This window comes from Colias croceus, chromosome 27, assembly GCF_905220415.1.
Source record: "Colias croceus chromosome 27, ilColCroc2.1".
Lineage (NCBI taxonomy): Eukaryota > Metazoa > Arthropoda > Insecta > Lepidoptera > Pieridae > Colias > Colias croceus.
In genome coordinates, this window is record NC_059563.1 from 6,838,669 (window position 1) to 6,865,994 (window position 27,326).

Genomic DNA, 27,326 nt, shown 5'->3' on the forward strand with positions numbered 1-27,326 from the left:
GTCCCCGAGTGCCACACGTCTTTTTTGTTCATCCTGGCTTTTTTTATACCACACGTAGTTTACGTACGTACAATGGTGAAAGAATTTATGAAATCGGTGCCGCGTTCTTGAAATTAGCGCGTTCAAACAAACAAAATCTTCAACTTCATACGAAGTATCAGTATTAAGCTTTGGAAATATGCAAGAGTTTCTTTTTAAAAGGTTTATTAAAATAAGACTGTGAATTAAAAAAATTAGATAAATAGAACGAATATATTATTGAAAGTTGAAACACACTTTTATATTCAAGTATATTTTCTGATTTATGCGAGTGAAGTGGAAGTAAATAGGTAGGTTAATTCATAAACTATAGCCACGACTATCAGCTTATAACTTAGCCCAATCGGTCAGTGATGGTCGAGCCATTGTGAAGGTCCAGTTGCGTAATGTCACGTGAAATAAGCGCTTCTTACGATAGTGGTGTGATATATCGATAGAGATTTATCGATAAATTTACGACGCAATTGTGAATGACTTTTTTGAGTCCTTGTTAGAGATGAGATTTGAATATAGAAACGAAATTCTTTTATAAAGCATATTATATGAATTCATGAACTCTTTATATTATGTATTATTATATGCTTAACATATGATTTATGTTTTAAAATAATCATTTCAAAAGTTCATTTGAAATTGGTTATATAATTTTATCGTTTTTGGTTTTCAATACAAAAAATACATATTATGAATAGAGAGTTCAATCTTAAAATAAAATACAACAAAACTGTAAGTTAAGTTTTTAATTTTAGTTTTTATTGTACTTAAGTGAACAAAAATTTCTCTATGCCTTTGCTTAATGCATTTAGATAAATAGTAGTTCTTAATATATTTATCGACATGATAAAAAGATATTAGCACATCACTACATCAACTAATGCTTTGTGAAATTCAAGCCGTCGTAAAGGTGGCGATTTCCCTCGCAGTCGATACATTTTATACATAATAATATCGCACATAGCACATAGAAAATATATAGCATCCTACTTATATTATATTATGTATATATGAAAGTACGTATGTTTCTTTGTTTGTTACTCCTTCACACAAAAACTACTGAACCGATTTTTATGAAATTTGGCACACAAATAGAAGTTGACTTGGATTAACACATAGAGTTTTCATCCCGATTTGGATGGGATTTTTGTTATATTAAAAGTCTTGTAAGTCGAATATCTAATAATAAAATGATGGTTACAATAACGAAATAGAAAATAGAAAATATTGTACAATAGTTATTTAAATATTTTCAAATGAACTAGAATTCTTTCGCATTTGTATCCAGTCTACAATAGAGTATTGTGCGATGGCCTGAATATAAAACAATTTATAATGCCTAGAACATATCTAGACTTTAAAACGTATTCTTTTCTGATGAATTCTTATGTTTTGTATATAACACAAGGTTGTTTGGTTGATTTTTTATTTATAATATTGTAGCGGAAAATAAACTTTCAGGTGAAAATTTATTGTAAGTTTTTATTAAACGAAAATACAACGGTATTTTTTTTTCTTCCAGCTTTAATTTATTTGGGTAGTACAGTTATAATTAAAAAATTATAATCGAAAGATTAAGAACTATATTAATGACAGTAAGGGCAACTATGGAGTTTCTTGCCGGTTCTTCTCCATAGATACTGTTTGCCGAATAGGCGGTAAATGTTAAAAATATGTAATGACGATTCAAAAGTGCTTCTAGAAGACGTCTTATTGAATAAATAAATGTTTGAGTTTGACACGATAAACATTAAATCAGTAAATTAGTCATAGAAGATCTCTATATTTGTAATCTAAAACATTAATAACACACACACACACATAACATTACACACACAACTATTGAATTTAATTGATGAATTGGTAATATAAATAAGCTAAGAGCTTTATGCAATCAATGTATTAAAAAAGAAGAAAATAATCAATAAACCATCACAAGATATTTCAAACCCTTCAAAGTGGGTTAAAAATAAATAAACATTTTGAAAACAATTCTCAGCTCATAGTTTATTCTGTATCGTACGTCAAAAGGAATATAAACCTCGTGGAAAATTGAATTTAAAGCTACGGGCCTTTGAATTATATATTGAACGATACACGTTGTTATTTTAGACCCTGTTTCTAGACTTGTAATTACTATAACTAGCTTGATTAATTAAAAGTTTATTTTCGAGATAAATACGTTAACACCAATTCTTATTAAATTAAAACTTAAAGTTTATTTAGACAAGATAAATACAACTATTCGAAGTTAATAATATATTATTTACAGGCGATATTACAAATTTTAGGTCAAACTTATTCGTCGAATCCTAACTGAATATTATAAAATAATATGAAAGTAAGTCTGTCTGTCTCTGGTGCCTCAACCGATGAACGGATTTTAATGAAATTTTGATACAGAGATACTTTGTGAAGAAAAGACATAGGATAGATTTTATCCCAGAAATTCAACGTAAACGGGAATAATGCGCGTTTTCCTTTATTACGCAGTCGAAGCCGCAGACAGAAAGCATAGCATATATATATAAATTTAACTTTAAAATATTTGATGGTAATTTTTTTACCATGGATTGAAAATTCGTCCCTTTAATAAATAAAATAGTTATGTTTAAATAAATTAACTGATTACGTAATTATCGAGTTAACACAAATGTTAATTATGATTCGTCATTATTTTGATAGTTTCAATATTAATTGGGGCTATGCAATTTGATAAAATAATATAGTTTTGGTAAATCTATGCATAAATTATTCATATTATATTTTTTCAAGATATTAATTTTTTGCAAATATTGATACAAGCTAGAAATTCTGGTTTCGATTCCTGTTGAAGACAAATAAATAAATATTATGTCATAAAAGATACACCACTAACAAAGGCATACTTTATTATTATAATTTAAAATGCATCCAGTTTGTATTAGAACACAAAGGTGTTATCATGATGTCGTTAAGCAGTATTATTTCTAGTGGGAAAGAGATAGCACTAGATGACCTATATAGCGCTGTCTCTTTCACACAAGTAATACTGCTTCGACTGACTGACCGGTTGGCTTGGTTGGTAGTGACCCTGCCTTCCAAGCCAGAGGTCGTGGGTTCGATTCCCACCCGGGGCAAATATTTGTGCTATGAACATAGATGTTTGCTCTGTGTCTGGGTGTTAATTATCTATATAAGTATTTATTTAAAATTATATATGTCCATACTAATATTATAAATGCGAAAGTAACTCTGTCTGTCTGTCTGTCTGTTACTCAATCACGACTAAACTACTGAACCAATTTGCATGAAATTTGGTATGGAGATATTTTGATACCCGAGAAAAGACATAGGCTACCTTTTATTGCGAAATATGTACCACGGGCGAAGCCGGGGCGGACCACTAGTTATCTATATAAGTATTTATTTAAAATTATATATGTATGTTTATCAGCCATCTGGTTTCCATAACACAGATCAGATCGTGCCGTGTGTGAAAATTGTCCTGAAATATTTATTTATTCATTTAAGACATTTACAGGGGCTCTTTTGTCTAGACCAATATAGCAATGATAATAACCCATAATTTTTCATTGACAGCCAATCAAAACGGCGCTAAACGGACAGTGGTTAAATAATTACTATACTATTATCCACACTGGATTTCCCTGTAATATCGTCCATCATTTAGTACCTAATAATAGAGTTATTATTTCTTACGATGTTTGAAAGACTGTTATTAGAATGTAGTGTTTGATGGAAGAATAGGGAGACCTATTTATTGTATAGACCTATTTAATCGTTTTTGTTTAAATGTATGTTGTAACATTTCTTTGTATTTATGATAGGTAATAGGACTTCGTGGGTGTTAAATAATTATTTTATGTGGGAATCTTATTTTATGAAATACGTACACTTATTTAATGCCTACATGAAGCATAAGCAAAGTACAAACAAACATACAAACATGTAACATTTGGACCCCAAACTAGGACAGCCTATATTTTGGGGTCCACCTTCCTTAATGACACAATAATAACAGAACTATAGCATAATATTAACTTAAATAATGAAAAGTTACCTGTTAAAGTTGGTTGTTAGTCAGAACTAATAAATATGTCGGCGCAATGACAATAAACGACTACCGTCAAACTACTAAATAATTATAACTAGCTAAAGTTTACTTAAATCTTTTTAAATAAGTGGTTAAATTAACGAAATAATTAATGTTTGTTAAAAATGATAAAAATTCATTGCAAAAATTAGAGTGGCAACACTCTCAAACTAATTCTTGTGAGTCATGGTTTAATTTAAATACGAGCGTCCGACGGCACAGAGCACATTCACGCGCCGGCCGTTGGAGCGTTCGGAGCTCTCTCTGTAATTACGACGTGGAATAAAAGGGCAGTAAAAATACCTACAGGCGTTCTACTTCGAGTATGAGCGCCTGCCCTGATGATGGTGACGTCAGAATTGCTGACGTCACTCTTTTTAAAAATGGCCTTGGGCCTCTTCTTCCGTCATCAGAAGTTGGATAGAATTCAAGCTCACTCTTTTTAAATTTTAAACGTTTACGTAGTTTTGTAACGGCATACTGGCGTTTGTGTTTTTCTCGTGCGTTGTGTAAAGTAAAAGTTTGTTACGTGGATTATTGTAACGGGAGTGTGGTTCATCGAAGGAATTGTGCGTGCTATCTGCGCCTCTCTTTGTGATAAGCATAAATCTACGAGAACCTCCGAGAAATCTACGAGAACCTTCGAGAATCTGCCTATGTCACAAATGAGTAGGTGTTGGTCGCATGATACGCGAACGGACTGCTTCTGTCATGTGGAGTGTTTAGTGTTATGTAAGGTCAGTGTGGCCGAGGCAGTGTGTTTTTGAAATCCCGAGATGAACTACCGTAGTGTTGTAATACGAGAAAAGGCGTACGAGGACGTACGATTGTCAATATGGCCGTGTTAGACGTAACTTTGGTTTAGTATTTTGTGGATGAATAGTTGTCATTATTTCATGTCAGAACATGATTAGCTTCTTAGATTAAATAATGTGAGTACAAAAAACTGATTTCTTAATAAAACAGTTAAAATCTACGAGAACCTTCGAGAACCTCCGAGAATCTACGAGAACCTTCGAGAACCTCCGAGAATCTACGAGACCCTCCGAGAAATCTATGAGAACCAACCTCCGAGAAATCTACGAGAACCTTCGAGACTCTCCGAGTCCGACAAAAAACATGCCAAGATTATAACTTGACATTGTTACAGACTTCTACAACGAGGCTGGTGCAGAGCGCGCACCGCCTGTCAGTATGGCCGTGTCGGCGCAATGACAATAAACGACTACCGTCAAACTACTAAATAATTATAACTAGCTAAAGTTTACTTAAATCTTTTTAAATAAGTGGTTAAATTAACGAAATAATTAATGTTTGTTAAAAATGATAAAAATTCATTGCAAAAATTAGAGTGGCAACACTCTCAAACTAATTCTTGTGAGTCATGGTTTAATTTAAATACGAGCGTCCGACGGCACAGAGCACATTCACGCGCCGGCCGTTGGAGCGTTCGGAGCTCTCTCTGTAATTACGACGTGGAATAAAAGGGCAGTAAAAATACCTACAGGCGTTCTACTTCGAGTATGAGCGCCTGCCCTGATGATGGTGACGTCAGAATTGCTGACGTCACTCTTTTTAAAAATGGCCTTGGGCCTCTTCTTCCGTCAAATATATTCGCAAAAATATATAAGCAAGCGGCAGTTAATTTGGAATAAATTAAAATATGTAATAGGTATCGTTTATTCGATTTTATTAATATTCCTCGAGAATGACGCTATCAATAATTGGTGAAAACTGAAAACATAATGAAAATTGGTGCAGTAGTTTTTGAGTTTATCACAGATAGACAGATAGACAGACACGGCATAATATAATGTACCTATATAATGTGACGCACCAAATAAATATACAAAACAGAAAGCACACTACCTAAAAAAGAAAACATATAATTTCATACTGATTATCATCTGATTACTCAATATACAAACACAACTTTTGTTCACAATAATGACACACTGAAAACAACAACACAATCTACTCACAACAAGCTACTTACACTATAATTATAAAAGTTCACGGCCCAAATAACACGGTTCTAAGTGTAACATTCCGAACTGTACACAGGAAGGAAAACACAGCGCGATCCAACGATGCATTTTTCCAAACAATTTATTACGTCCTACATTGCTGGCTCGGTGTGCGCGGAAACGGATACAAGGGAACTGAGCGAACAATGGTTATGATGTATGTTGTGATGTTCGCACGATAACGCAAGTGATGGATTGTATATTGTCTTTAGGTGGTGAGGATTTCCTTCGTCACGCGGGATTACGACAAACTTTTTGAGCGGTTCGCGTCATTGTGGTGATGTAGGCGTTTAAAATATTATGTTTTTGAACTAGCTTTCTGCCTGCGGATTCGGTTGTGTCAAAACTAAAATTTTGCACTAACTTTTCGCCCGTGACATTGCCTGCGTTGTCGAAAGCTTAAAGAAATGTATACTGAAACCTTCCACGAGAACGACGCTACCCATTGGTGAAAATTTATAAAAATCAATCAAGTACTTTTTGAGTTTATGGGAAATTTTGTTTTGAAACAAATCTATCTTGATATCTATTTGAATCTATGATAGTTTATTATTTGTTTTTAGCAAAAAGCCTACCTGATTCTATATTTTATGTAATAACTAGGTAGCTTACCGCCCGTGGCTCCGCCCGCTTTGTCTAAAACCTAATAAATGATATACTAAAACCCTCTTCCTGAGTCACTCTATCTATTAAAAAAACCGCATCAAAATCCGCTGCCTAGTTTTAAAGATTTAAGCATACAACGGGACATATGGACAGAGAAAGCGACTTTGTTTTATACTATGCAGTGATTTAAATAATGAAATTATTACAAAAATATTGACCGACTCGAGAATGAAAAGTGAAAACATACTGCCAAAAGACAAAGGGTATTAATAGTTATCTTAAATTACATTCGTATTATTTTTAAATAATACAACATACTAAATATATAAAACATAAAATTACGAATTTTCTAACATTAACTCACAACTTCATTTACATATTCAAAGAGAAGAGTTGGCCCAACTTCACATCCTTGCGCAACTCCCAAGCGTGATATATCTTTTAACTAACGTTACATTTAATCTAACATTTGAATGCCGGTAGCAAACCATCCCCACCGTTACATAAATTAACAAACACAATATTTTGCACTTAATTAAGTTAAACTAAGTTATAAAACAGTTGAAGTTAACTTGGGTTACGTTGTAAAATGTTTTAACTGAATTATCAAATCCCGACGAGCACCCCTTTCAACTGAGGCCACCATTTATAGTCTTACTATGAGAGTACCTCATTTGGAACTTTTCCGAAAATTTAATTGCTTTTTTTGTAGTTAAATAGCGGTCCACCCCGGCTTCGCCCGTGGTACATATTTACGTTTTCTCTACATAAAAATCATCCTCGTACTTCAAGGAATATAATAAAAAAAGAATTATCGAAATCGGTTCAGCCGTTCTCGAGTTATGCGCTTACCAACACATTTTGTGATTCATTTTAAGAAGATGACAATATAGCTTTGACACAATATGAGGTTAAGAATCATAAAGATGTACTATAATATTATGTTTCTGAAATCATCAATTATTAAAAGTAGTACTTTCAATGAGTTTAAAACATGATTAATTATTCTTTATGGCGTTATTTAAAACAATAGGTATATCATTAACATTACATTGTTATTGCAGTAAAGATTAAAATATTATTGCTTTCTAATATATTTAATTTAGATTCTAGTCTCATCGTTGTTGTAAACAGATTATGTCAACAGTCTCGTTTTAATCCTAGATTTACCTAGATAAAAATTTATCCGACTAGTAGATATGTATTTTATACTTCTTCAATAATCTTGTAATCTTTTACATAAATAATGCTTGTATCTGGACCCTTTATTAAACAGCTTATTAAGCAAGAATGTACTGTAGTCACTATCCCGAACAACATTTTGAAGACAACACGATGAACAAGAAGAACACGGTCAAGTTAAAACTTCATAACTTGTTCATCGCTTACATAGACGATAAATATTTAAATTCAATTTATCGACAGGCGATACGAATTTTCAAACTAATTTAAATTCACTTTATATTCAGGAAAATGTTAGAAAATGTAAATTTCTTGACGCTTATAATTAATTAACACTAAAACTGCGACGGAGTTTAAAAGATTGAAAGCATCCCCTTAGGTCTTTCGTCCCCTCGTACTAATCACTTTAAGGCTAGGTATAAACGAGCGTATGGAACGCGGTGTTTACGCTATGTCTTCTTCTTCTTCTCTTAATTAATGGCTCCACCCAATAAAAAGGGACTTCGCCAATGTCCAGTATATATGGGAGAGACAGGACTCAAATTTCAGCCAGTTAGACTTGTTCGGTTGTGACATTTAACATTTGGAACTGAGTGGGAAAATGCAGAAATTTTGATCAACTTGGAGCGGCTAGAACAAACACATAAGACAATACAGGTTATATATATTACAGACTACAGGATACACTAATATAGTTTATAAATATAATAAGGGGTTAATACTTTAGTTTGTTAAAGGAAATAAATTTAGATAAAATTTCAACAAATTTGGAAGGCACTAATGTCAACAAACATTTAAAATTTGTGGGACGAGGGATTTCAGGAGGGAGGACGTCCAGTAATGAAGAACGAAGCTTGGTACATTCAAAGAATAGGTGGTCAGTAGTACCTTCATCCAATCCACACTCACAAATAGAGTGATCACGTACTCTAATTTTCGCCAGGTGGACAGGAGTACAAGCATGGCCGAAGCGGAGTCGACAGATAGTGGATGTTACTAGTTTGTCAAATTTGCGAAAACGGAAAAACCACGGTTTGTGTGGAATAGTAGGCTGAATATCCCAATAGAATTTACCTTTTGTGCGGCTGGACTCTTGCCAAAGATTCAACCACTTCCCATCCAAGCGCAATTTTGATAGTGGAACAAGGTCTTGACTATAATTACTGAAGTGAGTATTGCAACCCACTTGCGTAGCAGACTTAGCCAAAGAGTCAGCCATCTCATTACCCCCTATACCAGTATGACCTGGTATGTAAGTGATTTGAATGTGGAGACCCTTGTTGAGGCAATTTAGGAGAACCACACGTATTCTTAAAATCAAGGGGTGACAGGATTTAGATCGAAAAGGATTAGATAGAAGGGCTTGGAGGCAGCTTAATGAGTCGGAAAATATAACCGCTTTATCAAGGTTGTGAGAGTTAATGAAATTGAGGGCTTCGAGAATGCCTGTAGCTTCACCAGTGTAGACAGTAGATAAAGGGGGGCACTTAAACTGAAGAATAATGCTGGATTGAGGGTACCAAACAGCGACTCCCACACATGACATATCGGACATTTTTGAGGCATCGGTAAAAAAGAGGTGCCAATTGGGCCATTTATTGGATACAATTTCATTAAATGTAGCATTTGCATTAATTGTATCTTTAGTTATGCCACAATTTAAAAGGATGGGTGGATTGTACGTAAGGGACTGGAAGTTAACGGAGAAGAGAGGATAAAGTTCAAACTGAACAGTAGGATCAGGCAGACGGGTGAATCTTATAAAGCTTTTTAGTAAACAAGAAAAATTAGCAGAGGGTCGGAGATTTTGACTAGTGGAGATTTGAAGGAGATTATGGAGTTTGGGCCAAAGGATATGGGAAGAGTTATAGATGGATTTAAAAAAATATTTATCACACAGATACTGTCTGCGAAGAGCTAGGGGAGGGTCAACACACTCAACCTGCAGGGCGTTAACCGGGGTAGATTTCATTGCTCCGGTAATCAAGCGTAGACAACGAGATTGCACTTTGTCTAGTTTATTCAGTGCCGTCTTATTGCATGGATCGAGTATGAATGAAGCATAGTCTAAGTGACTACGCACCACAGCATTATAAATAAGTTTCTGACAGTATGGGTGGGCCCCCCACCATACTCCTGCCAGGGATCGTAATATATTAATCCCCTTTTCGCATTTTTGACTGATGTAGTTAACATGAGGGGAACCAGATAACCTTGAATCCAATATAACGCCTAGATACTTAACTTTATTAGTGACTGGAATTGGTTCATCGTCCAGTAATAAGGTTGGTGCGGGGATGTGGCGCTTTTTAGTGAAAACTACAACACAGCATTTTGGTACAGATACAGTCATACCATGATCCGACAGCCAATCACGCAGATACGACAAAGCTGAATTAAGGCGCGAGGTGATTTCATCCATGTCATGGGACTGAGCAAATAAGGTTATGTCGTCTGCATATTGAAGTATGTCACAGAATGATGTGACCGTCGTGTCCAAGTTGAAAGTGTAGATAGCATATAGAAGAGGACTTAATACCGATCCTTGAGGGAGCCCCTTCCAGGTAAGCCTAGTGGAAGAAATATGAGAGTTATGACGCACTTGAATGGATCTTGACATTAAAAGATTGCAGATAAATCGTATCATCCTCACTGGGATACTCAGCTGTAACAATTTGCTTCTGAGTACCGGAAGAAGTACACTGTCGTAGGCTGACGCTATATCTAAAAAAACGCCTACCAAATACTGCTTTCTTTCAAAGGCTGATCGAATGTCAGTGGATAAAATGCCTAAACAATCCAGTACACTCATACCCTTTCTAAATCCAAATTGAGACCTGGATAACAGTCCCCTATTTTCTACAAGCCACTCAAGTCTATTTTTAACCATGTGTTCAGCTATCTTAGACAGACACGAAGAAAGAGCGATTGGTCGATAGGAGTCGGCACAAGAGGCTTGTTTGCCTGGTTTTAGTAAAGGAATTATGAGATGTGATTTCCAAGAATCAGGGATGTGACCGAATTCGTAAAATAAATTTACTAAATTTAAAAAGTACTGTTTGGCTATGGGACCGGATTGGCGTATGAAAGAATAAGGAATGCCATCTAATCCGGGAGAAGAGTCTGAGAGGCCACTGAGGGCTACATTTAGCTCTTCCAGGGAGAATATGGCTTCCATATTGTTATCATGAGACGAGACGAGCGGACCAGTGGCCATAGGGAAAGAATCTAACGAAGGAACAAAGGGAGGGGAGAAATTATCAGCAAATTCTTCAAGCCACCCTGAGGAGTTATTGGAATCTATGTCGTTATAAGAAAGAGAGCCACGAAATTTGCGTATGTTCTTCCAAATAACTGTTGCAGGTGTTCTAGGTGACAGACTCTCACAAAATGTTTGCCAGCCTGCTTTCTTTTTATTTTTAAGAAAAAGCTTGGTACGCGCTGCTATTCTTTTATAGTATATAAAATTTTCAACGGACATGGAAGCATTATACTGAATTTCGGCCTCTCTCCTTGAGTTGACAGAAGTTGAGCATTCATCGTCCCACCATGGCGGAGAGACTTTGCGAGAACCAGAGTTAGAAACGGACTTAAGGGGGATGTTATTCGCTGCTGCGTTTTTAATACAATCCACAAAGTCCGAATAAGTACATAGATTATTATCAAGAGAAACGGAAGGAAGGGACTCAACCAAATTGTCAAGACCAGTAGCATAATCCTGCCAGTTTGCTTTACAAAGTCTGTACATGAGTAAGGGTGGAAAAGGGGAAGTCAATGGGATAACAGACTGGGAAAGAGAAGAAAGAAGAGGAAAATGGTCGCTACCGTGAGTACTAGAAAGGGTTAAATTAGTAAGGGACGGAGCCAAGGAGGAAGAACAAATACATAGATCAACTACAGAGGAGAGACTCTGATTAGGAAGGACTCTCCTAGTGGGAGAACCATCGTTAATTACACAAAGGTCAAGGTCATCAAGCAGATCCATTAACAGGTGCCCAAATGTATTGCAGACAGAAGATCCCCAAGAAGTATGCTGAGCATTAAAATCACCCAATACTAAAAGAGGAGACGGTACGGAGGAAAAAATAAGTGAAAGATCAGGTATAATAGAAGGATGAGGATGAGAAATGTAGACAGAAATAATAGAGACATTATTGCATCTTGCAGCCACAGCGTTAATACGCTGATCATGCAAAGGTAATGGAATTCGAGAGAAATTTAAACAATGTTTAAGTAAAAGTGCTGTCCCAGCATATCCATCGGCTCTGTCATCTCGCAGACAGAAAAAGCCAGGAATCCGAAAATGACTTCCGGGAACTAGCCATGTCTCCGAGATGGCAAAAGCTATAGGGTTGTGGGTTGAAATAAGGTCAAGTACTTCATGACATTTCGGACGAATGCTTTGAGCATTCCACTGGAGGATTGTGAGGGCCATTACTGTTAAATAGAGATATGAGATTTATTAGTCTATGGGCAACGTTGGTCGGTATTGAATTTGTTTTTTTAAGAAAAGTTTCTAATGCTGAAACATAAAGCTCAACATTAGAGTTGAGTACAACCGGGGGGTCAGGGTTTTGGGATAAGGCACAACCATTCGGTTGAGCAGAAGGTAATTCCTGAGTTATTTGGCGGTGTGCAGCTACATCATATGTTTTACCTAGTGGTGCATGAGTGCGAGGGGGTATAGAATAGGTCTTTTTGTATGAAGTTTTATTAAGAGGATGAGTTTGACGAACACTATTGGATTGTTTCATAGAAGGGATGGGAAAAACAGGTGATTGTTGTGATCTGGGCGCAAAAACGAAACTGGCTGTTTCCGAAAAGGGTCTGTACACTGAAGGGGTAAGCTTAGAGGCTTCCTCGAATGAGATACCTTCTGTGGCCATCAAAAGTTTAATTGACTTTTGCCGGCTGTGTTCCGGGCAATTTTTGTCAATGGCCAAGTGAGTGCCATTGCAGTGGACACATAGTGCTTGAGATTCTTGAATGGGACAGGAGTCACCCGAGTGGTTTTGTGTACATTTGTAGCACCTCTCTTTTGAGCGGCACTGGTCGCGGATGTGCCCAAAGCGACAGCACTTGTGGCACTGGATGGTTGGGTAATGATAAATTTCTACGGGGAGAGAAGTGTACCTACAGTAGATTTTTGATGGCATTACTTGGCCCAAGAAAGTTAGTACCACTGTTTGGGACGGGACCCAAGTTGTAATCCCATCAAGGCTAGATTTTTTGTTAAGTCTACGTGCTTTAAGTATGCGACCGTGCCTGTTAGGGAATTCTGCACACTCCACCAAATCATCCATGGTCCATTCTACAGGTATTCCTTTCACAATACCCATGCGGGTGATGTGATAGGTAGGAATGAATGCCTTAAATTTAGCTTCGGCCAAAGCAGGTAAAGATAAAAAATTATTAGCATCCTCAGCCGATGCAAACTCAACCGATATTCTATTGCGGCCAACAGATTTTACTCCGTCTCTTAAAATATTAGGTACTTTTTGACTGTACAAGAAAGATCCAAATTTGATAGGACGGATGGACAGGCCAGCAGAAGGATCGTTTTCTACGCGAGATACGTGGACAATGTATGGTCCAACTTCATCACCACTATATCTTATAGGATTATTTAAAATAGGATCAACAAATAAAGACGGATTAACAGAAGGTAAAATGGGATCTGATGGAACAAAGCGTTTAATTGGGGATTCATCTGTAGACTCAGGTGACGGACACCTTTGCCTCTTATTCTGAGAGATGTCCAATTCCATGCTTCTTTCCTGGACGTCCGGGGGCTTAGGAGGATCGGGTGGGTCAGGGCCCATATTAGTTGATTGTTAGTACACTTACCACTATAACCACAAACTAAACACTTAAATACGAACACAATACAGCTCAAAGTGAATAAATTATTGTTAAAATAGCCAAAACACTAATTTAAAAACCCAAACACGTGTGACAGAAATCACGCCAAATGTCAAAGTCTACGCTATGTCATTATACATTACTTGAAGTTGAATATAATGAAGTTAAGATGTTACATAGGTAAAACTAGTTTCATAATGTGCACATTATTTATTTTAGATCATTAACAGACAGGTATTCAAAATATTAGTTTTGTGTATTTTTTGTATTATGTATCTATTTAAACGTACTTATACATAATATAGAGATACAGGTATTTACATTTCATACATTTTATCCAGATAGCAGCTTTTACGACTAAAATATGTTAATAATACATCAAAAAAAAAATCATTCACAATTAAATCATTTTCAAATATTAAAAAGTTTAAAGTGGATAAAATAAACACTCATCAACCGACCGACATTATTTACACAACCGCTCGTGCGTAACCACCCTATTGTCTTGAGGTCACAAATTTTACATTTGTATGTAAATTATATAAAATGCTTAATCCGAGTTCAATCGAGCACCAAATGGCGCGTTCAATTTGCTCTAAGTCTGATTTTGATGTATTTTAAGCGATCTTCAATCATAAAGAGGAATATTAGGATAAAATAGATCGGGTTTAAATTGGAAAATTGAATTTTTGCGAAATATCGCTTGAGTGATTCTTGTTAGTGTTTATGTCGTTTAAATTGCGATTAAATGGATTCTATTGGATTTGAGATTTGGAATGTTGATTGAATTCCATTTTACACATTGATTTATTTTCATCGAGATATTTGTAAAGTTGATTGTCCATGTTTTAATTGCCTAAGATTTTTCTTCTGTCATTAATAACCTATTTTTTGCAGTTTTTTACAGGGATTGCTAAAGACTTTATCATTAAGAATACATTTATACATAGTTTGATTTAATTAAGTATCACAGTTTTTACTCGAAGCGTCAAAATAAATATTTTTTTACCAGAAATAGATGTAACAACCAAAACAAAAAATAATCAATCACTCCAAACCACCAAATCTAGATCTCTAGATTAAAAATATAACCTATAAATCATTAATTTGACAAAGTGGAGTTTCAATTAATCTGTTAGTTATTAATTGAAGCCGGATGGACCGTCCGCGTCGGTCGCTTGCGGGTTAAACTCGAAACACGTGCCAATATTAATTCTTTAATTATTTATATGGTCATTAACTAAGAATTGGGTTTAATCTGTTTTTTAACGATTTGTTAAAAGTTTTATGTATTTATATTGATTTAAAAAGTTTCAATCTGGAGCTGTTTCCATCTGTTTCTAGATCCTTATAAATGTGAATTGTATGCACAGAGAATATGATAAATTTTTCTATTAAAAATGTCACAAATAAAGATTTTTAAATTGAATAATAGTCTATGTCAAACTAAGCTAAGTATAGCATCGTAATTCGTTATCTTATACACGACCTGTCTAGTGTCTATTCAAAGGGACTAGCAGTAGGTAAATAATGAAATAATTACCTGAACATATTATTTACTATTGACTAAATAATAAACGCAAAACGTATATTTCTTTTACAAATATAACAAGGAAGGGTAATAAAAAAAGTATGTAGGTATACATGAAAGAAACTATTACTATAATTTTCGTGTAAACAAAGAAAATATTTGACTGAGACAAAAATAAAGTCCACCGGAATCGTTAAATAAACAATATAGTTCCATTTCTGTACATCGTGAAGGATAAACAAAAATATTATGAAAGCGCCTTATTAGCTCACTATTTTACTTAATCGCTTTTTTATAATACATTGCTCGCTATGTTCCATTCAAAATTCGAGTATTTCCAAGTTTTCATACAAACTCCGCAATGTACTGCAAATCAGTTTTAATATTTTTACTCCCTCTTCCATAATGAGGGTCACGTGCGTGTGAGGGAGAAAGAAAATGTAGCACATACAATCGCTTCGGGCGAAATGGAAGTAATATCCTATTGGCAATGAAACTGTTCACTAGTGATGTGCTAATTGGTTATCGATATCTAGTCTAGTTTAACATAAGCATGGATATCGGTAATTGCTTGTGTTATGTTACTTAATTGCAGCTATCCATATTAATACACGATATGCGTATATGTATGAATATGATATGTTTATTGTATGTGCGTATCGTAAATCTATTTTTTTTTTAATTTTGTTTATACAAACCCTATTATTACCCTATTATTTTTCCGGTCGTCACGGCTTCTTAAAAGTTTTGCATCATGAATCTGTCACGTAGTATAACATTCTTAGTAAAATTTTCGCAAAAAAAGTATCCCATACCTCAATGGTCTAATCTGTCTCTGTCAATCGATTACATCATTATAATTTCATTCCATGCGACGATAAAATAGAGCATGCAGAACAAACGCAATTGTAATTGGGATGTCATGCCATTCTGATTAATCTAGTGACTTTTAAAGTTTTATAATACATTCGCAATATTCATTACAAAATTAATGGAAAGTAAATTTATGTATGTTTATATGTAAGAAAATATGAAAAAAATATCGATACACGCAACTAAAATAGCGCATCTCTAAAAATGGGATTTCATTCAATACGATCGCTTAATGTCATTTATGATATGCGTTGCGAATTAGTTTATTTATATTATTATACCCTCGTATCCTCGTCTGGAATATTATATTAATTTGAGAAAGATTGTGAACATTGCTGGGTTATTCATATTGTCATATTATGTAGGGAGAGTCGAATTATTAATGTCATAAACATGACTGGAAAAGATTATTGATTTGGACGTCCGCACATGATGAAGGATGGCATCATACTGATCTGTTTATGACAGAAATTGAGGGTATTTTGACCATAATGGGAATGTGTGAATTATATGTATGTGTGCCTGCGTTATATATAGGTAATATACTAGCTTTCCGCCCACGACTAACACGGCTTTTAAAACCTGATAAATTTTATACTAAAACCTTCCTCAAAAATCACTCTATCTAAAAAAACCGCATCAAAATCAGTTGCGTAGTTTTAAAGATACATAGGGACAGAGAAAGCGACTTTGTTTTATACTATGTAGTGTTATGTATGTATGTTATGTTTGTATGTCTGCCATACAGTGATTAACGCGTGAATGGTAAATGTTAAAACTATGTTGACAATTGAAAAGTGCTTCTAGAAGAAGTCTAATTTAATAAATAAATGTTTGAGTTTGTAGAGCCTAGAGAATAATTTGAGTTAGATAAAAAATGCCTCAAATTGGTAAGCTACGGAATAATGTTCATATACTCGGAAAATCGATAAGAAACAGATGTGAATTACATTTACCCCATAACCCGCAAAGGAACACGGAACTTCACTTTTACGATTGATCGTCGATTGTTATTTTATCGGAATTACGTATATGTACGTGACATAATATAATTTTCGTAGTTTGATAATATACATAATAATTATATACCTAAGTTGTTAAATTATATTAATTGTGATGGGTTTGTGAGGATGGATGTATGATGGATATTTGTTACTCTTTCACATGACAACAGCTGATGACATATTTTGTAAGTATGTAATTAGGTACAAATATAGATTATATCCCTTTAGCATAATATTATATGCTACTTTTACCTGTGTTACATGCAAGCGAAGCCGCAGGCTCTATCTAGTAACTGTACAAATGTAATAATATGTATGAATGAAAATTTTAAGTAATTAATATAGTATTTTTATGCCAATTTCCATAATATTTTATTGTTTTAATTAATACCTTATTATTTTCTTCCTTTCCTTTACAGATAAAACAGCTACGGGAGAGAACATAATATTTTGAAGTTTAATGCAGCACAATCTGTACAGAAATAAGATCCTACCGTCAATTTTTGAACTATTATCTAAATTCTAAAGCGTATTCTTGAATCTTGTAGTTTTATTTTAATCTCAACTTCCTAAAAAAGTTTGACTATAAGCATTCACTTACTATAAGTATGGAAATCCGTGATCTGCACAGTATTACAATCCTCCCCCACTTGAAGGTATGTGATCTCGCATCGGTAGACCCCCTCATCACCAGGCTGCACGTTGGTGATCACCAGTTCAGCGTACGTGGTGTTGGGTTCGTGGGATATTGACATCCTGAAAAGATAGAGGTTATAATTATTTTTTGTATTAAAAATTTTATTTACTAGCTGTTCCGCGCGGTTTCACCCGCATTGCTCGGCTCCTGTTGGTCTTAGCTTGATGATATAATAAAGCCTATAGCCTTGCTTGATAAACGGGCTATCCAACACTGAAATAATTTTTCAAATCGGACCAGTAGTTCCTGAGATTAGCGCGTTCAAAGATACAAACAAACTCTTCAGCTTTATAACATTAGTATAGATTAAAAAGTTTTTTTTTATCTGTAGATGCAGATTACATTGCTACATCGTTTTAGATGTACAAAAAAGTACATTAAACTCGAAATCAAAACCTTTTAAATTTGGTAAACTTTTAAATGTGTTTATGTATAGTTATATTTTTAAACTACCACATATTTGACCACTTCTGAAATTGGATAATGATAATCTATCATACGTAGTGTTATAAGTTGAATAATAATATATTTTGTTGCAGTAGGTAGTTCACAAAGCTCATACTTATAATATCGAATTAATTCTTTATTCTTTACTAGCTTACCGACCGCGGCTTCGCCCGCTTTGTGCAAAACCTAATAAATTATGTACTAAAACCTTCCTCTTGAATCACTCTATCTATTAAAAAAATCTGCCTCAAAATCCGTTGCGTATTGTTAAATATTTAAGCACACAAAGGGACATGGGGACAGAGAAAGCGACTTTGTTATATACTATGTACTGATAATATTGTTTAAATTGTGTAAGATTTGTGTTATTGTGTTTGTTTTGCCGAAATAATTCGAAAATCATGTCAAATGTAATACTTAAAACACGTTTCATTTCATACAAATAAATACCTTCGTTTATGATAGAACCTGACGTCTTAGTTTACAAAATAAATGGGATTATACGATTAAATAGTTCTGTAATAGACAGAAACTAAATAAATGTTGTTAATCAATCCCGGGAAGTCGGGCCAACTCATTTGAAACGTTACGGAACTCAATTAAAACAGTCAGTTACAGAAGATCTATTTGGAAATGTTTATTTTGTACGGTTTTATTATTTAACTACAACATAGCTGTGAGCTTGTATAGAGTTATTATAAAAAGGCAGTGTCTCGTATCGCGTATACTGTACTTAATATTATAAAGCTCCAGTTTATATTTGTTTGAACGTGCTAATCTCAGGAACTACATGTCCGATATGAAAAACTCTTTCAGTTTTAGATAGCCCATAGGCCATTTATCAAAAAAAGTTTTATATTATCAATCATCACGCTAAGACATATAGGAGCAGAGCAAAGCGGATAAAACCGTGCGCACAGCTAGTATATACGTACAAATATTTATTTTCCTAATACCTATATCATAAATGAAAAAGTATATTTTGAAACTAGAAAAGCATATAAATATATTTCAGTTTATTTTCACGATAACAGCTTTCTATAGATGAAAGGGAACGTCGTGAGGAAATCGACATGTCGAATATTTGCTTCTATTTGAAGGTTTGTGTAGTTTGACATGTGATAACTCTAATCCACATATTATCGTGGTAAAAAAAGAACTTTCATCATAAAAGTACCTTTATGTTATAGTATGGTAATCATAGTTAAATACGACAATCATTACTTGTATAAATATTAGGACTGGGAGGCTAGATATTGATATATATTTACATGTCGTAGGTTTTCAAAAATTTGGATCTTCGTGAAAAGTTGGAAAATTACACATTATGAACTAAATTTTTACATTAACATGTACCTAACTGTATTTTATGAGAATCTGACATATATATCTATAGACTACTTTATTTTGTAAAACATGTATACATTTTATATAATAGGCCTGATGTTAGCCGCTTCCCTAGAAGGTACCAGCGGACCCGGCTAACTGCGGCGGGACGAAACATTGTAGAGTTTAGACGGTAGGTCCACTGCCTATGGTTCATCTGTCGGCAGTGGAAGTCCGACATAACCTACGGCCTACGGCGAAGGCCGTATGTATGTAGGAGCATTCTCCACTAGGTATATAAAAAAGATGTGATCTAAGATGCCACGCGCTTCACTAGAAAAAAAAAAGACGGGTTGCACTCCGGGAGTGCCGGCAGAAGTGAAAACTTGATTATTAACGTTCAGCATGTTTGATATTTTGGAATGGTATCCGTCTTACGCATGGAATATAAGGGCTAAAAAAAATCCGTCTTACGCTTTTTCGATCAGGCCACGTGTCCTGACGCGAGTTTAAGATTTTATACCCAACGCCGCTAAAGAAGTTTTCACTTCAAAAAAAGACTGATGCCACGCGCTTCCCTAGAAGGTATTAGGTACCAGTTTAAGTCTACGTTTGAAAATGTAATTATTTATATTATGTAAACTACAACACAACTATCTGTAAAACGATCGAGAAACCTTTCAATTGATTGATTAATAACTGCTCTTGACTTCTCTAATTGAATTCTCGTTTGAAACGGAAACATTATATAACTTTGATTTGTGTTATTAACTGGTTGTTTTATATAGCTTTTATGAAAAAAATTACAGTTATTGTAAGCGTTGGTTACAGTTATTGTTTATAGTTTGGAAATTGATATTTATATAATAAACTAGCGACCCTACCCCGGCTTCGCCCGTGGTACATGTTTACGTTTTCTCTCCATAAGAACCATCCTCGTACTTCAAGGAATATTATAAAAAAGTAACGTATTCGGTTCAGCCGTTCTTGAGTTTTGCGCCTATAATCACATTTTGCGATTCATTTTAATTAACAATAGATAGTTATACAGATTAAGCAACAGTTCGTGCGGTCACAAATTGGATGGGTCACCAATTTTTTTTTGCAGCTTCTCTGAATATGTGGCTTGGCCGTTCGTTACTACAAGAACTATTGTATGAACAGTGAATTAATTAATTTTTCACCTTACGCCGATGTGAATGTAGCGAAATGGCCAAGCCACATATTTTGACTAAGGTGTAGAGTTTGTGAAGTTAGGCCTTGTAGAGTTAGGGCGTGTAGTGTTAGAAGCTTGGCTCTACATGAGATCTGATAACTTTTTGACAGTGCGAGTCATATGGGCTCGTCTTGGCAACATTTTACATGAAAATGTTTTTGGTGGGATAAGGTTTTTATAAATCTATACTATTATTATAAAGCCGTAGAGTTTGTTTGGTTGATCGTGCTAATCTCAGGATCTACCTACCGGTCCGATTTGAAAAATTCTTTCAGTGTTAGTTAGACCATATTTTATCGAGGAAGGCCAAAGGAGGGCTATAATATATCACCACGATCGAACGACGACAACGACGACGACAGATCAATAGGATCGTAGTAATGCGAGTAAAACCGCGGGGCACAGCTAGTAAATAGTTCTTATCACACTATGATGAATTATCTTCACTATTAAACAAGTGAAGCGAAATTGAACAATTTAGCTCCAAATGAAGGAAACTCAATTAAAACAAGTCGAGCAAGACAATCAATCTCACGGAATGTTTTCGCTGTTTCATCTCTTTACTTTGTATGTTTGTCCTTCGGTTACATGGGAAAAGATCGACTTTGTTACAACTTAAGGACTGTGAATTTTGTCAGAAGTAAATATTGCTATTCCAAATAGTTTTTGTTGTATTATGTGTAATTTAAGATCTTTGAATAACTAATAATTACCATATAAAAGTATCAAACACTTAAAAACGAGATAAAAATATACTAAGAAAATATATATTTTCGTTTTTCAATTACGACCCGGCCATGCGAAATAGGCGTCTTTACTTTTTATAACACAGATTATGTGAAACGAAACTTCAAATTTTACAACAATAAGTCATTAAAATATTAAAGCGCTTTGTTGTGCGACGTAAAGCGATTTTATCGCTTTAAAAATTATCGCTCAACACTTCCAATACTCTAAGTGCTAAGTTTGAACAACAAAGCGCTTCAGCGATGGAAAATTTAAAACTTTTACGGTCTATAAAGACAGGCGTTTTATGTCAGCTTTTAGTTCGCTGCAAAATAATAATTCGAAAGACTTCCATTACTTTTTTTTATTGACGAAACATAACCATTATCAGTGTTGATTGGGTTATGAACCTTAGATCTATTGTGATAGAGTTTAAATCTATTTGTGTTATAAATATCGTTATTTTTGAAATTAAAGAATGCGAGTTTATCTTATGGTTTGTGTGTGTTTTATTAACAAGTCTTACTAATATTATAAATGTGAAAGTTTGTGAGGATGTGTGTTTGTGTGTTTGTTACTCTTTCACGCAAATGCTACTGAACTGATTGCAATGAAATTTAACACACATAAAGAGGGTAACTTGGATTACACATAGGATAGGTTTTATCCCGGAAATCACACGGGAACGGGAACTATGCAGGTTTTTCTTTGAAAATGCGGGCGAAGCCGCGGGCGGTACGCTAGTTTTGACATAAATTGTTGTTCCCCCTGTGTTAAAAAAACACGATTTTATTTAATTAAGCACGTATTAATAGTTGTCTAAAATCTAAAAGCTAAATAGCAGGTCGATATTTTCTCTAGGTAGTTAAAATGCAAGTGAAGCAACGGACAATACTGATTTAAATATACGTATACATATACTAATACGGATCGAACCTACACCATTTCGCACAGCAAGATAACTAAGTCACTAACCCAAAAAAACCAAAATGAACGATTAATTTCCTCCACTCACACCGTAAAAAGCATATCCAACTCACGCTACCGAAATTCAGTTAATGAGACATATTAAATAGTTTCACGTAGGCTATTAAAACTAAAGCCGAGTAATATAATGCAAACTACCCGCTGGGAGCATGTTACACCGTAGCGTAACAATGTTATTGTGAACGTGATTCATAAAGTTGATTATCGGATTAATTATTGAACTTATATAAGTAATACTAATATTATAAATGCGGAAGTAACTCTGTCTGTCTGTTACTCAATCACGCCTAAACTACTGAACCAATTTGCATGAAATTTGGTATGGAGCTATTTTGATACCCGAGAAAGGACATAGGCTAACTTTTATTGCGAAATATGTACCACGGGCGAAGCCGGGGTGGATCACTTGTAAGTAATAATAATTAAATTATAATTGCATATATAATATTATGTGATAGATTAAGTAGGTCAACGATATATTTACTGTTATATGTTGTATTATAATAGGAAAAGCGTGCGCTTGTGGGCTATGGGGTAGATGCTTTTCATATTGATTTAAATTAAGTAGGTGGTAAAGTTTCTTAACCAATTAAATTGCCTTTGTATTCTCCACATTACCATAGTATTTGTGATGAGGCTGATGTAAATAAGTTAAAGAAATTGAAAGAAGAAAGAAAGAAAGAAAGAAAATACATTTAATCCAATACACATAGATAAAAAAATATTAAAAATATAAACAATACAGAAATACAAAAAAAAAAAATTGTTACAAAAAATTGCTGAAAACATGTGTTATATCTATCTGAATTTGACCAATAGGGTTATGACTTAAATGCATATAAAATACAACTGTCTCTAATCTTTCAAATATACACTGAAGATAATCAAACAAAATATTATACTGAAAGCCTGAAAATATATCCTTTATCTGTGCAACTCAAAATCAATTCAGCCATTCCAGCTTAAAACACCATTAAACGTACGCTTTAGTGACGGCACTTTAAATATAATCCCAATAAGTACCACTATAATAAATGGAACTTGGAATCCCGTATTTCGTATAATTTTTATGTGCGACCATAAAGCTTATATGAGCGAAAGCGTCAACATTAAACAGGCTGTAGTAATAAAAACGTACTCATAGAACTACTTTTCATATAAAACTGACTGTCTATCACACCGTGACGTAATAAAGTCGGGCGCGCTCGGCGATTCTAAATTTTTGAATAAGTTCAGCTAGTTTTGAAGTTTTTTATGGTGTGATATAAAAACTTCTGCTAAAAATAGTTTATGTATTGTACATTCAATTTCGATATAATTTGGTTTTCTTTGAATTATTTTTATTTAGAGGCATTAAAATGTACATACATCTGTTTAATTGAAATATTTTTAACCATATAATAAGTTTGGTTTTTATATTGTATAGGAAAATTTATCACTATGAGTTTTAATTATTATTTTAATTTGTGCTGTCAATATTATTATTAATCAGCAAGTGTACATTTTTATATACGATAAAAATATTGTCTCTCCATCATTAATAACGTACACATTATTGACTTGTTAATAAAAGCATTGTTATTAATTTCTAATTTTATTTGATATTAAAAACAAAATTAAAATGAATTTATTGTTCGGTGTGAATGAAGTTACATGCATTAAAACCGTAACGACACAATAAGGGTGTAAATTTTTGCCTGCATTTGAAATATTGAGCTAAAAACTAATATACTTTATTTAATATCTTTCATTATGTCCCCCGTGGGGCAAGGGGCAAACGTTTCCTGTTATTATAACGTTTAAAGGTACGCTTAGTAAGTACTATTGCAAATGGTCATTTTATATTCATCGTGTGTAATTTTTATGCAACATGCAGTTTTTTTTTAATTAATTGATGTCATCCGACTTATAAATGCGAAAGTTTGTATGTGTGTTACTCCTTCTTTTGATTTTTTTGCAGAAAAACGATTTTCTTGAAATTCGGCAAACACATAGGTAATATTATAGTAACTTAGATTAACACATAGGATAGTTTTTATCCCAAAAAACTCACGGAAACGGGAACTCTCGCGGACGAAGTTGTGGGCGATCAGCTAGTTTCTAAATACGTAACAAAAATCTTTGTTTTGTGTTTACTTGCTAAATCAATATTTAATTAACTAAATTGCAACAAGTTAAATTCTCACAACACATTTAAAATAATTGCACAAAAACTAAAACAATTGAGACGTTTTTTTGTCTCAAAGACAATTGTTTAATATTCCTTATCAAAGACAAAGAAGAGTCGGTCCATTGGCCCGTGTAATCGTCCCCGGTGCCCCCAATTGTGTGCCGCTTATTTCTCACTTATAGAGGACACCTAGCAACGTTGGAAAGGTTTGCTGTCTATTTTTAAACATAATAATTGTATAGTTTGAAAAAACATGCTTAACCTCTCAATATTATTGCATTGTCACCGATACTTATACAGATTTTTTAAGAAAGTAAAAAAACACGATTAAATACAAATTTTGAATAAAATCTGTCCGTTTAAAGTGGGTCGAATAAAAGATGTCTGACCACCAGTGCAAATTTTCTAGTAATTGTTTTTTTTAAATTATTTAGTGTAATCGTTTCAAGGTATCCTAGGCTTCTGTTTCTCTATCTGTATACCTTATAAATTAAAATTGTATCACAACTGTAGCAGGAAAAATTCTCGATGTTATAAATATTCACAAAAGTCACCTTACAACAAACTTAAATGAAGTGTCCATAAAACCTTTGCCCTCTGATTTAACTCCGTTTAAAGTTCAAGTAAGTTGAACCAACGTTTAAAAAGATAAACAAAACAATTGAACAACATTAGGGCCACCCGAACCATTATCAGAAGCATTACTTAAACGAAGTTTACAAATTGGTGAACCGATAAACAACGGTTAACATTATTTCATTGACTCGAACCGGAGAATTTATATTTGTTAAGTTTATTTAGTGTTATTGCTTGTTTTTGTTAAATTACATTGACTGGCTTTGTTCGCGAAATAATGTTCGGTAAATAAATTATAATTAAACTGTAATTTGTCTGTACCAAGAAATATTTATTTAGTTCTTTTCTTGCATCATTTTCTATGCAAATATAACGCCGATAACTTCAAAATAATTAGTCAGCTCAACGTATATAGCTAGATTTTTAGAAGTAAATATTTACATTCACCTTTAAATGTAAAAAATAAAAAGTATTTTAAGGTCACAGTATACAAATATAATCAAAATGAAACAAAGTTACACATACTTAATACTACATAATTATTAAGAACAGCCTTACTATCTCTAAAAGATTTTATATAACTAAAATGTCACACATTTTCTGTTATATTAATGGGATAATACCGATATCTCGTAGCATCCATCTACGCAGGTCTACAGCGCTACGCAGCTACGATAAATGCTACGCGACCAGCATTACGCATCACTCATGAGTGTAAAAACAAACTCTTGATTAAAGGTAAAGGTATGTACACATTCAGATATATAAAAATTCTATTATGAAAAAGTAATACTGATTTTTATTGAGACAAATTCAATTTTCCGTTATTATGTTAGATACACAATACATTATTACTATTAACAGACGCTATTTCAATATTTCGTATTTTGCCTCTATTATTTTTAAATAATATTGGTTAGAAAACAGATGCTTAAATCTGTATCACACGTACAAACTATTGTATTTATAATTTTAGTAGAATATCCATTTGGTATAATTTGGGACATAATATTATTAACAATTAATGATAATATTACAGTTTTTAATGTATTGTTTTCGCAAATTCAACACAACTGTGAACACGCGGCATTTAGAACATTGGCTATTAAAACTTTATGAGTTCGTATAAAATACCATCATGTCCGCTTCCCTTTCAGTCGAAGGTTCTGTACTTTTCTAATTATAGCTACAAGAAAAATATATAATGTCTTATGTTTCGTTTAATAAAATAGGAAATAATTCACACAAACACATACGCAACCAAGACGCAAATACGTATGAATTTTATTACAATTTATCTATTATAATATCATTAATTATTTTAAAAAGTAGGTTAAAATTGTTACTTCAGTTTATTCTGTTGTTTAAATATAATTAAAATTAATATTTAAACACCTTTCTTAAATAAATAAACGTTAGTAGAGCCTAGAGCAAATGCTTGTTTAATTGTATACAGTACTTGTAAATAACACATAAATATTGAAGTCAAGGAGTTTGGGTTCTTTAAATAGGGAACCCTAAAAAATAATAGCCAATCGGTGATTATGTTTAGAAAAGACCTTTATAGCCGACTATAAACCTAAAACATTAAGGCTTTATGGGCATTCTGCGAGAATTCTTTCTTTCCAAAATAATAGATACAGATATTTAATCATTTATTTTATTTTATGCCATTAATATTTTATTTGTAAGGCTTAGTCGGTTTTTATCGGAATAAATAAAGTAATAAGGGTAAGTTTATGATTGAATTCCGTTTAAAAACTGTACTCAATTCGATTCATTTGTTTGTGTGTTAAGGCACATAATTTTATGTAATGTCTGTAATTTGGTGTGTACAATAAGGCTCTCATTCATTCATTCGTTCATTTATTCATTCAAATACTCGTTTTTATTAGGTGAGTTTAGTTTAATCTAACTTGTGAACATTTTCGCTTATAAATTTTTTATTTATAGTTCTACGAAAAAAA

General features: G+C 33.6%; 2 protein-coding genes across 12 annotated transcripts in view; both read right to left on the minus strand.

Moving 5' to 3' along the window:
* LOC123703740 (hemicentin-1-like) overlaps positions 1-27,326 on the minus strand; it is a 321,559-nt gene that overhangs the window by 106,194 nt on the left and 188,039 nt on the right. For all 10 annotated transcript variants that reach the window (XM_045651847.1, XM_045651851.1, XM_045651849.1 and 7 more), the window contains exon 3: positions 17,816-17,970. In XM_045651847.1, the coding sequence (XP_045507803.1) occupies positions 17,816-17,970 (155 nt within the window). The remainder of the gene's footprint in view (positions 1-17,815; positions 17,971-27,326) is intronic.
* On the minus strand, positions 8,399-13,915 carry LOC123703742. 2 transcript variants are annotated; one of them, XR_006753034.1, is made up of 2 exons: positions 13,792-13,915; positions 8,399-8,574 (listed from the first exon to the last, which is right to left on the minus strand). XR_006753034.1 is itself a non-coding variant. In XM_045651854.1 (2 exons), exons 1-2 carry the CDS (start codon positions 9,914-9,916, stop codon positions 8,561-8,563), a joined length of 912 nt encoding a protein of 303 aa, XP_045507810.1. In that variant the 5' UTR covers positions 9,917-9,994; the 3' UTR covers positions 8,399-8,560. The 2 variants fall into 2 exon arrangements, 1 of the variants encoding a protein (XP_045507810.1); XM_045651854.1 differs by lacking the exon at positions 13,792-13,915 and adding an exon at positions 9,019-9,994.

Excerpts from the sequence above, each read along its gene's own strand:
- LOC123703742 (XM_045651854.1), bottom strand. The coding sequence starts at position 9,916 with ATGAAATCTACCCCGGTTAACGCCCTGCAGGTTGAGTGTGTTGACCCT.